The 12,689-nt window shown below is 42.6% G+C and overlaps 1 protein-coding gene across 1 annotated transcript in view; it reads left to right on the top strand.

Annotated features, from left to right (window-relative positions):
- panx1a (pannexin 1a) overlaps positions 1-12,689 on the top strand; it is a 54,231-nt gene that overhangs the window by 36,147 nt on the left and 5,395 nt on the right. The window contains exons 3-4 of the mRNA XM_070891465.1: positions 8,598-8,815; positions 10,511-11,190. Of these exons, the coding sequence (XP_070747566.1) occupies positions 8,598-8,815; positions 10,511-11,190 (898 nt within the window). The remainder of the gene's footprint in view (positions 1-8,597; positions 8,816-10,510; positions 11,191-12,689) is intronic.

The following is a 12,689-nucleotide window of genomic DNA, read 5'->3' as shown; positions in this document are numbered from 1 at the left end:
GTGATGCGGACGTCTTTGCGGCCCCTCGCTTGGATAATGATGCAGTCTAACAGATGCCAAAGCCTGGAACGAGGGAATTGGCATGAGGCCTTGTACTTGTGTCTCTCTTGAAACAAGGTGTTGGTTATGACAAGACCATGTTCTAAGCATTTCGTCAAGAGGAGGATACCATTGGAGTTTGTTTTCCCTGCCATTCACACCTCTTCAGAGGTCTGTATCCTTTCCAACTCTGGCATTAAAATCGCCAAGGAAAATCAACTTGTCGCCCGTTGGAACTCGGGACAGGGATTGTTCAAGGCTGGAGTAAATTCCTCTTTAGCCTCATCCGTAGCTTCCAGGGTTGGGGCGTACACACTGATGACCGTAGCGTACTGGTTCCAGATTAGAGTGAGCCGAAGGGTCATGAGGCATTCGTTTATTCCACAAGGGAAATCTCTAAGATGGCAAATTTGCTCATTTTTGATGGCGAAGCCAACCTCATGTTCTTCTGGTTGTCCTTTCAGAAGAAGGCATATCCACCTTGTTCCATGAGCTGGGCTTCTCCTGCCTGCCGTGTCTCGCTCAGGGCAGCAACGTCAATGTTGAAGTGTCTGAGGTCCCGGGCAATGATAGGGGTGCGACGTTCAGGTCTGTCGCTGTTGGGGTTATCCCTCAGGGTCCTGACGTTCCATGACCCAAACGTCATAATCTGTAATACATTGCCTTCAATAGTAACTTTCAAAAACCGAATTGGATATATACTTGGAAATATTTGCAGGACTATGGAGAAAGAGCAGGTTAGTGGGATTAATTGGATAGATCTTTGAAGGAGCATGCACAGGCATGATGTGCTGAATGGCTTTGTTCAGTGCTGTACGATTCTATTAGATATGGAAACACATTAAAAGATGGATTTCAATGTTATAATTGTATATACCAGTTATATTATATTTAATGTCGCAAAAATATTTCAAATATGAGCTGTCCATCGAAAAATATACATTTCTTGTTCAACCATGTTGACTTTGGTGGGGGGGGGGGGGGGGGGGAATTTTCCTGGTACACATGGGGGGTATGGTAACTAGCAGCATGTGTTGGTGCATCACTGGCACATTGCCGAACATTTTCCAAGATTTTCTTGCCATCAATGTATGCTCAGGAAATTATTCCATATAAGTAAAATTATCTGTTGCTCAAAATCGGCTAATTCTTTGGAGATAGCTAATTTCAATAGGATGTTTTAATTGATTGAGCTGTTAGCTGGGCAAAATCTTAGCTGGCAAGTTAGTTTTTTTGAGCACTGCTGGTGTAACTGAGTTTCTAGTGCTTATTCTGGACATTGTAGAGCTACGTGGGCTGAATGTCGGACTTCTGAAATTCTCATAATTGCACTCCAAGTAGCTCCCTCACATCTTCGAATTAGTGCATTCCTCGTGCAACAAGAACGAGCCGGTTTCAGATCCATTAGCGGGAAGTAAGATGGACCCGCAGAATGTTGTAAACCATGGTATTTTTTATTCCCATGTGAAAGGTATAGGCTTAGCTATATGACATCTGTCCAAGTTGGTTAAATGTGAAGACTTCAATATCGTGACTATATTAATTTTGTATTAGAAAAGTTAAAATTGCCAGTTGTTGTGATTTAACCAATTTCATCTTAAACACTGGGAGCCCTGATACTACTATGCGTGTAACCCATGATTAATTCAAAAGGTTATATAAATAGTAACAAAATGAATATTAAGACAGGAGTAGGCCATTCAGCCCTTTGAGCCTATTCCACCATTCAATTAGATCATTGCTGATCTGTGTGTTAATTCCATTACCTGCCTTAGTTCTATATCACTTGCCTCTATATATTTAGGTTTATATTTAGGATTGAAATTATCAGAAACATTACATGTAAGTACAGGGACAACATCTAGATTTATACTTCCATCACAATCCCCCAGCTCTTTTCAATTGACCACGCCTCAACCGCTTTTTTGGAGTGAAGGGTTCCATATTTTCACTACCCTTTGTGTGACATCGCCCCTAAATGGCCTAGCCCTAATTTCAAGATGATGCCCCCCCCCCACCTCCCCCATTCTAGACTCCATTCATCAGAGAAAATCGTTCCTCTATTATCTACTCGATCAATGCCTTTAATCATTATAAACACCTCAACTAGATCACCCCTTAATGGGCGCAATTTTCTCCAGTATTTGCGCCGTTTTCTTTGGAGTAGGCTGCTTTTTCTGGCCTAACTTAAAAATCCCCAGTTTCCCCAATCAATTTGCACCAGTGCAACTCATTTAGTTACATTTATTTTAGTTAAGTATTTTTTTTCTCAAAAGGGGGCATAACCAGCCATCTAGGCCAATTCTGGCCATTTAGGCAACTTTGGCTAGCTGATAGTTACTCCATTTCTACTTAGGCCAGCACATGCGACCTCTCGAGAAAACCCTTGCGGATAGTTAAAGAAATCGGCACAGCTAAGTACATCGGAGGCCATTCGGCCTGGGCTAGAGGCGGGAAGTGGAGCGGACCTGGACCGGCACTCGCTTGTGACCGGAGAGGCTCGGCAGGGGAGGGAGCAAACTGACCGGCACGCACTCGGGCGGCCACAGAGCGGGAAGGCACGCGCTTGGGATCGGAGAGACACGGCGGGGGAGGAAGCAAGCTCGAAGTACAACCGCTAGTAAAATGGAGAATTGTTCTTGCATAGCAGGACATCACTGTTGCTTCCATTTGCAGTGAAACTCTTTAGACTACAAGGAAATACTTTTGCTGAGTTAGGTTTGCATCACTGATCTTTGGTGGTAGTTATGAGTTCAGTCTCTGGAGAGATGCATCAGATGCCTGGTATTGTAATCGTGATGCCATTCCGCGCTCAAATTTGTTCTATTCTATCTCATATTCTCCCTCTCTATTCCACTAAACTGTCAGACTTATTTCCTGTAATACTTTCCTGTGATTGAAATTCTCGTCATGCCTGCTTTCTGTCATAATTACGTTCCTTATTCATTTTACCTACCTCTGACTTGAGTCCTTTTAAGCCCGGTCTCCAAACTATATAGTGATGTTACTTACTTAACGTTGAGCAGTCTTGAAGGACCTAAAATGAGTCCTGTGGCCTGATGCTGACTGTCCATTCCCTGTTGCCACCCCTCATGGCTGCCATCCACAAGCCAACACTGCCTGCCATTCGCCTTTCTCTGAGCTCGACTGCGCATGCGCGGCCATTTCAGCGACGTTAAGAATGTCAGTTTTTTTTTTTCCTCGCACATGCGCAGAAGGCCCGGCTCCTTTTTCCAGCGCAGACCGCCGGCTCCACCCTCCGAGTCGACTGGCCACGCTGCGCCGCTGCAGATTACAGCCTAACATTGGGGAAACTTTGGAGATTTTTTTTCTGGTGCATTTATTTACTTAATTAAGCGATGCAACTCTGGCAATACGCCAGAAAACAGGCTCGGGGAAAATTGGGCCCAATATTCTTTCCTCAAGGGAATATAAGCCTATGCAAAGCTATGCGAGATAAAATTTGCATTATCATGTTGAAGCGTCCCAAAGCTCTTCAATGAATTGTTTTTGAAGTGTTGTTACATAGGCAAATACAGCAGTCATTCTGCACCATCAACATCCCACAAACAACAATGAGCTAGAAGATCAGTGTTTTTGATAGTGACTGAGGAATGAATTTTGGCCAGGACACTGGGAACATTCCCTGCTCTTCTTCCAATAGTATCATGAGCTTTAACTGTCCACTTAAACAACCGGAATAGGCAGATGGGACTTTGGTTTAACAATTCATCCCAAAGTTGGCACTCCAATAATGCAGTACTCCTTCACTAGGACACTGGAGTATCAGTGCAGATTGTGAACTCCCTCACTAGGACCCTGGAGTATCAGTTCAGGTTGTGAACTTGAGTCCTGGTGTTGAGCTCCAACCTGCAACCTTCTGACCCAGAGTCAAGAATGTTACCAACTAAACAAGGCTGATGAAAAGTGGTTGGTATTGTAGTTGATGCCACACAGACACTCGGTGGGGATGGGGAGGTAATAACCTCCAAAAACGGGTGGGTTGGGGTCGGGTGAGATGTAGAAATGTTAACAATATCCAACCTGACTCTAACCTGCCCACTTCTGGGTTTAACGGAGGCAGGAAAGGGATGGGTGACCAACCTGCTCGCAGGAGACGGGTTAAGCCTCGGCATCAGAATTAGGAGCAGGAGTAGACCATCCAGCCCTTCGAGCCTGCTTCGCCATTTAATAAGATCATGGCTGATCTTCGACCTCAACTCCGCTTTCCCGCCTGATCTCCATATCCCTTGATTCCCCTGGAGTCCAAAGATGTTTCTCTCTGACTTGAATATATTCAATGATTCAGCATCTGCAGCCCTTTGGGATAGAGAATTCCAAAGATTCACAACCGTCTGAGTGAAGAAATTCCTCCTCCTCTCAGTCTTAAAAGGCCGGCCTCTTATCTTGAGACTTTGCCCCCCCCGCCCCCCCCCCCCCCGAGTTCTAGACACTCTAGCCAGAGAAACGACCTCTCCGTATCTACTGTCAATCTGCCTCCGAATCTTAAGCCATTTAAATATTATAATAAGGCTACGTGCCTGAGACTTGACTTGCCTTCTGGGTTTAACCTTGGCCGGCCAGGTTTCCCAGGCCTCGGGGAAACCCGGCAGATAAAGAGTGGCAAGGACTGCTTCGTGGAAAAAGTAAGTGCCTTTACAGTACTGCTTGTGGGCCAGGAGGAGGAGGAAGAGGAAGAGTGCTTCCCCCACCATCACTTCCCTCCGAAGCCTACCTACTTCCCTGCCAATGGACCCCCTGTTATCAGACACCCTCCCCTCCTCCAGAATTGGGGATTGAACCAACCCAACCCCCCACGCTCCCACTAACCCAGTAATAGGCTGGTTCGCTACTTTTGCCGCCGTCTCCTCCAGAATGTTTCCCACCAACATGGAGGAAGCCTGTCAATCAGCGATCCTGTGTTTTTTTTTTAAAAAAGACACACAAACGCCACAGCATGCAACAACTAAATCTCCTTCCCCCGCACAAGCAACCCGCCCCAATCAATATCGTGCATGGCCTCTGATTTCATTGCTCCAATGCACCGTTTACTGATGATTTGAATTTTTATGGTTATTCTCTTAAAGCTTGTTGTACACGTGCATCCTACTTTGAAAAGTGCTGCATGATCCTGGTCTCTATGTAAAACTGAATTTGTAAGTAGCTGCGGTGTGTCTTCTGTTAACAACAATGATCAGTCTTGTTAAACAATTAGAAAATGAAGTTACTATAAGAGTTTGGAGTTATTTTCCAATTGGAACCAAAAATGTATTTAATAACGTTGCAATCAAAATATCGCTCGCTCGGAATACAAATCACACTTGACTTTGCTGTTCCTTGCATCTTTTTAAAATTGTGGAAATCAGTGCTTGAACAAGATTTAAAAAAAACCTAACTGGATCTTGGGCATTACGTATTTTAAAGAACAAAATGTTGCTTTGAACGCTGTCTTTACTTGTGAATCTCTGACTGGGGATGGTGCTCTTGGCTGTACTGGGTAACAAAGGGATACAGAGTATTTTGATGAATGCTGAGAGGCTTCAGTGCTCCTGCCTGTATGCAAATAAAGAATCGGCAGATGTTGCCAGCCATGTGCGACTATATTTTAAAAATTAATGTCTTTAGCTGTAAACAAGTATAAATATAACTGCTATGGAAACTCTAGAATGAAGCCATTGTACAACTGTATTCTAAAGTATTTATTTTAATGATATCTCAAAGCATTTCTCAGGGATGTTTCAATACTTTCATTGAATGTCATTTACTACAATGTTCATATCTTAAACAATAAATGTGGACGACTTCTTGTCCCCATTCTTGCATGATTGATAGTGTGTTGTTTTGCACTAGGAAATTTATGTCACTTTGGAATTAATTGGTTTGTGGATCCCAAATATGTTTCTCATTTTTATTCAAAGCTATTTCTTCTGGTGTAGTCATTTATATGAACCGCTTTTCTCAGAAGTATATACTTTTCCAACAGTTTTCCCAGAAACTATGTATATTGGCCATACAATCACTAATTGCCACCTATTGCTGTACAACGTACAGTGGTTTACAGGATTTATTCTGTATGTGCTTCATTTCCCATATCCATTTGTGCAATACTGTAATCTTTCAGAAGCAACATTGTTATTTATTGCCTGAGATGATGTTGGTGGAAGAGGATTATGCCAGGTGTGTGTCACTGTTGTAATGTAGAAACGTGACAGTCAATTTACGCACAGCAAGCTTCCACAAATAGCAGTGTGATAATTTATATAGCGCTTTTCACGTAGTAAATGTCCCAAGGTGCTTCACAGGAAAGTTACAAGTCGAAAACTTGACACTGAGCCACATAACGGCAGATGACCAAAAAGCTTGGCCATCGATAGTTGAGCGATTATAATCCGGGATGCTCAAGAAAGCAGAATTTGAGGAGTGCAGATATCTCGCGGGGGGTTGAGGCTGAATGAGATTACAGAGATAGGACGAGGAGAGGCATTGCTTAAGCCAATGTAGGTCAGCGAGCACAGGGCTGATGAGTGAGCGGGACTTGGTGCGAGTTAGGACACGGGCTGCCAAGCTTTGGATGACCTCAAGTTTACGTATTGTAGAATGTGGGAGGCCAGCCAGCAGTGCATTGGAGTAGTCAAGTCTAGAGGTATCGAATGCATGGATGAGGGCTTCAGCAGCAGATGAGCTGAGGCAAGGGCGGAGACAGGCAAGGGCGGAGACAGGCAATGTTACGGAGGTGGAAATAGATGGTTTTAATTATGTCATGGATATATGGTCAGAGCTAATTTCAGGGTCACATGACACCAAGGTTGCGAATAGTCTTGTTCAGCCTGTGCTAGGGAGAGGGATGGAGTCGGTGGCTAGGGAACACAGTTTGTGGTGGGGACCAAAGATAATGGCTTCAGTCTTCCCAATAATTATTTGGAGAAAATTTCTGCTCATCCAGACAAGCAGTCTGACAATTTAGAGACATAAGAACATAAGAAATAGGAACAAGAGTAGGCCATACAGCCCCTTGAGCCTGCTCCACCATTCAATAAGATCATGGCTGATCCAATCATGGACTCGGGTCCACTTCCCCACCCGCTCCCCATAAACCCCTTATCCCTTTATCGTTTAAGAAACTGTCTATTTCTGTCATAAATTTATTCAATGTCCCAGCTTCCACAGCTCTCTGAGGCAGCGAATTCCACAGATTTACAACCCTCAGAGAAGAAATTTCTCCTCATCTCAGTTTTAAATGGGCAGCCCCTTATTCTAAGATCATGCCCTCTAGTTCTAGTCTTCCCCATCAGTGGAAACATCCTCTCTGCATCCACCTTGTCAAACCCCCTCTTAATCTTTTATGTTTCGATAAGATCACCTCTCCTTCTGAACTCCAATGAGTAGAGGCCCAACCTACTCAACCTTTCCTCATAAGTCAACCCCCTCATCTCCGGAATCAACCTAGTGAACCTTCTCTGAACTGCCTCCAAAGCAATATATCTTTTCATCAATATGGAAACCAAAACTACGCAGTATTCCAGGTGTGGCCTCACCAATACCCTGTATAACTGTAGCAAGACTTCCCTGCTTTTATACTCCATCCCCTTTGCAATAAAGGCCAAGATTCCATTGGCCTTCCTGATCACTTGCTGTACCTGCATACTTACCTTTTGTGTTTCTTGCACAAGTCCCCCCAGGTCCCGCTGTACTGCAGCACTTTGCAATCTTTCTCCATTTAAATAATAACTTGCTCTTTGATTTTTGACCATGGAGGGGTCGAGAGAAGTGGTGGAGAGATAGAGCTGGGTATCGTCTGCGTACATGTGGAAATTGACGCCATGTTTTCGGATGATGTCGCCAAGGGCAGCAAAGAGATGAGAAATATGAGGAGGCGAAGGTTAGTTCTTTGGGGGACCCCAGAGGTAATGATGCGTGAGTGGAAAAAGAAGCCATTGCAGATGATTTTCTGGCTATGATTTTAGATAGATAAAAATGGAAGCAGGTGAGTGCAGTCCCACCCAACTAGCCAATTATCTCAAAGGCTACAGACAGGTTGAGAAGGACGAGGAGGGATAGTTTACCTTTGTCACAGTTACGAGGATGTCATTTGTGACTTCGATGAAAGCTGTTTCGGTACTGAGGCGGAAACCGAATTTATGCCAAACGTAGTTCTCCCTAAGAAGGCCTGAGGTCTGGGAACTTTGATGTTTTGAGTTCCCAGCAAGGCTTTTTCCGCTCCACCCCTTACATCAATGGCACAGTTACCCTGCCCACTCTTATTAGTTTTTATTTACATCATATGAAAATTGCTTACTTGGGTGGGCTCGAGGTCACAATGGAGACAACTGCACTTGGTATGTTGAAGTGATTTACTCATTCCCTCTTTTCTTTCCATTTTCTGGCCTTACAAAGTATCTGCGAGAGAATTTATACATCTGTAAAGAAAGGCATTACTATAAGTATTAGCCAACTCACAACCACAGGTTGAGTTTAATGTATTTCAGTTGCACAGAGCCAGCAACTGAAATGTTTATTTTTCTATTTTAACCTGTGTTTGATTTTTTTTGTTGTTGCAGGTTTTTCCATACGTTCTACTGCTAGTGGCGATCCTTATGTATGTTCCAGCCTTGTTTTGGCGGTTTACTGCAGCACCTCTGCTATATGGAGAATTGACTTTTATAATAGAAGAGCTTGATAAGGCCTACAACCGTGGAATCAGATTAGCACAGCACATTGTCAGCACCAGTGGATTTGATGTTAACAGCTGCTTCCAATCTATCGGGGAACAAAGTGGGTATGTAGATACGCAGATGGTTGGTGGCACATTTGTATGGCTGTAACTGTTGTAATTATCCCATGCCTGTGGATTGTGCACCAGATTTTTTGCGATATTGATTAAGTCTAGTAGACTTGTGGGAGAATAAGCTCATATTTTCTGTGGTTACAGTAACTACCACTTATTTCATGTTGAATTGTATATCAGTGGAAAATTAGCTCATTCCCTGACTTCTATTCTATTTTAAAAGGGGCTAAATGCCCCTCTAACAGATACGTACAACACGCTAACAAAATGGTACGAATGGGAATCTTGAAATGTGCAATTTTGTTAACAGGAACAGAAAAGAAGCAGCCAATCATGGTGCATTAGTAATAATCCTTTAGTATGCCTCAAACTGCCAACAAGCCATTTAACAAGAATAAATGAAGGGGGGGGGGGACGCGCGGGGGGAGGAAGCAAGCAATTCAGTTGAGGAGCAGCATATTTGTATAAAGTACTGAATGGCAAGTTCAGAAACACCATAGACTGGATTCTCTTTTTTCTCTGGTTGGGGCAGTGGCACGGTAGGATTTTGACCCTGCAACGATGCTGACCCATTTTCCTGGGTTGGACTCGTTTAGTGTCCAGTTTGGTCTCCCGGCAGGTTCCCATCACCAAATGGAGCCTGCCACTGCCAAAGTGAAAAATTGTGTTAATGCAGCAATTGGATTGCCAAAAGGGATGGCCAGATTTAAAGAGACAGAAGAGCCCTGAAGAAGAATTTGACTGAAATTGAACAAAATTAAGGTTAGTGAGCAATGTTCCCTGCTGGCTCACCAGCTTTTCAATGCGAAAAACCGCGCATGTGGGATATTTTGCAGCTCCTTGAAGGGGCTCTGCACCCAAAAAGAAAATTAACGGGAACATTGTTGGTGAGGCGCTGGTCGGTCTCGCCACCTGATTTTGCCTGACTGCAATGTTTAACCTTCCTCCTTCCTAGCCTAGAATCACTGAGGGCATTTGTAGCACCTCAAATTCTGCCCTGGCTGAGATCACATGACTCAGCACACACTGGGAATCTCACCTAAATTTTGGAACCTATCCTATATGAATTCAATTAGTTAGTCATTATTGAAAATCAGACTTAATCATATACATATTATTCACAGGTCAGATTTATTCTGTTTTATAGAATTAATTGTAATTAACAATTATTTGGAAAACTTGTTAAATTATTCAAATCATTAAACATGTAACTTAGCAAGCACAATTCTCAACATAATGGGGTAAATGTTAGTCTTCACTGCACCGACGTTAGCCTGGTAAAGAGGTTCATTCGCTCGTTATAAAACTACCCGATTTTCATTTAATTAATTTCGATGGAATGAAAATTGGGCAGATTCTATAACAAGCGGGTAATCTGCTCCTCCTCCAGTGTACTGCCCAGCTGGTGAAGACAAAGATTTACCCGAAGAGTTCCAGTCTCTCTTGTTGACTGTGAGAAGGTACCAAGTGGCAAACCTGGTGTTTTTCTGGCAGGAGAGCGCAAAAGAAAAGGATCTATTTCTCCTTTTTATGCTATAGTTTTCAGGAGCATGCCATCGATTGCCCTGTTGCATGGCTTCCTAAAGGAGGTAGCAAATGTCTAAAATAGTGTGCACAAAACATGTAAAGAACAGTATGTTACATTTACGTTTGTTTCACTTAATGTATTTTTCTTTTTAACTTTAGTTCCAAGGAAAAAAGAGAGAATTTTTTCCAGTTCCCAATCGTGGAGCGTTACTTGAAATCAAAAGAAGATTCCTGCAGCATGTTGACAATGTATCTTATCCGCAACGGGCTTGCTCTTGCTTTTCTTATACTTGCCAGCATCTACTTGGGATATTACATCTCTCTGACCTTCCTCACAGATGAATTCAAATGCTCAGTCAAAACAGGCATTTTGGGGAATGAAACAAACATACCAGATTTTTTTCAGTGCAAACTCATTTCTGTTGGAATTTTTCAACTTCTAAGTATTGTCAACATTGTTGTATATATCCTCCTTATACCAGTCACAGTCTACAGTATGTGTTTTCCTTTAAGAAAGAACCTCACTTTTCTTAAGGTGTATGATCTTTTGCCACAGTTTGAGGTGATGAAGATTACCAAAGGCTGTTGGAATGACTTGAGCCTGTACCTTCTATTTTTGGAAGAAAACATCAGTGAAGTAAAATCACATAAGTGTCTTAAAGTGCTTGAACACATAAAAGGTAAGGAATTACTAGAATCAACATCCGTGATGGATACAATGTTGCCTTTAATAGCCCTTGGACAAATCAAGTCAGATATGGTGGATGGTTTGGCCAAAACCAAGAAAGCTGAGCAGAAATCTGAGCCCGACATGGACATGAATGCAACACAACTGAAAGGTAAAACTTTTTGTTGAAGATAAACTTTAAAAACATTTCCTGCACTTTCCCTCAATCTTTTCACAAACAGGGATTAAATGCCTGGATTAAAATAGTGCAGAGAGGAATTTGGTCCCAGCACATTAAGTGCTCATACAAGAACAGCACAGATCATAACATCCTCTTGAGTTGTGAGCGTAGCGACAAACTTCTTAATAATTACAACCCTCTGGATTGTTTTGATGGCAGTTCTTGTAAACAGAAGCCTATTTCAATAGGCCAGGATTAAATTGTCTCAAAACCTGATGTACTGAAATAGAAATGAAAAAAAATTCCAAGATGAAAATGAAGGGGAAATGAATGAGCAAACTTTCATTTTACATTGCGGTTTTTATTGCAAAGATTTCTCCATAGTGCAGATTCATAATTCTTTTCAAATTTTAAGTATCTTCTAAGAATATTAGGATGGATTTTCCTGAACTTTGTTTCCAGAGAAGTATCTGTCCCCAAAGCATGAAGATCTGACACCCAGATTGGCAGGTCTCTGCCCCTTTAATTTTGCCATGGGATTTCCTGGGTGGAGGCAGAGCTTGGCTTGTACTTACAGTAGACACAGGCCATTCTAGGATGGGAGAGGGCATTACTGGCCCCTCTCCTTATTTCCCTGTTCGTCTACTTCCTGAGCACCCTGGGGCAGAGGTGCCTGAAATACAAGGAGATGTGGTCTGCCCTAGGCTTCTATTGATTGGAGGATCTGCAGGAATCCTGGTGCAGGCCAAAGCCTTCCAGGTAGGCCCAGTGTATACGCAGTCTTCATTCTTCTGTTCTTCCACTGGCATTAGAACCTGTAAATGGTCCAGGTAGGAAATCCTGGTGATCTTGGGGCAGGATAGGAGTAGCACACTGTGTGCACTGCTTCTGTATAACACCAGGGCAGATGGGAGAAGTGGACCCATCCTATCATCCTCAGCAGATATATATTCATTTAGAGTTTACTCTTAATAAATCAGTCATTTTTGCGCTAAAAATGGAAGTGACAAATAATACAGCAAAATTGAAATTTATTGCTAAATAAAACAGATAATTCAAATGAAGAAACTTTGATTTAAAAGGAGTAGACCATATGTGGCAGAGCAATATTGATGGGGTATACTGAAACAAAGATTTCTAGCTATATCTATCATGTTAAAATTGCTGAGTGGGTTTCAAGATTCAATTTCAAAATGTATTCAAAATCTGTCAGGTTCTATGGACAAAAAAATCATTGTAAAAGTGCCAACATGTATCTGCAGTATCAGTTGTGTCTGTAGCTGGCACTGTAGATACCATTTTAAATGTGCCACTGTAATGCTGTGTAGAAAGTAGGAGTTGATATTTACAAACCCTTGCAAACCAGTTTTGTGAATTGACCTGAACTTGCACATATTAGCCACCTGGCGGCTCTGTAGCAGCCTGTTACTTTCTGTCAGTAGCTAAATGAAATATTGCCTCGATGTCCCCAGAAACTGCAAAGGACATTC

Source organism: Pristiophorus japonicus, chromosome 10 (genome assembly GCF_044704955.1).
Source record: "Pristiophorus japonicus isolate sPriJap1 chromosome 10, sPriJap1.hap1, whole genome shotgun sequence".
NCBI classification, from domain to species: domain Eukaryota; kingdom Metazoa; phylum Chordata; class Chondrichthyes; family Pristiophoridae; genus Pristiophorus; species Pristiophorus japonicus.
This window is presented reverse-complemented; position numbering and strand designations above follow the sequence as displayed.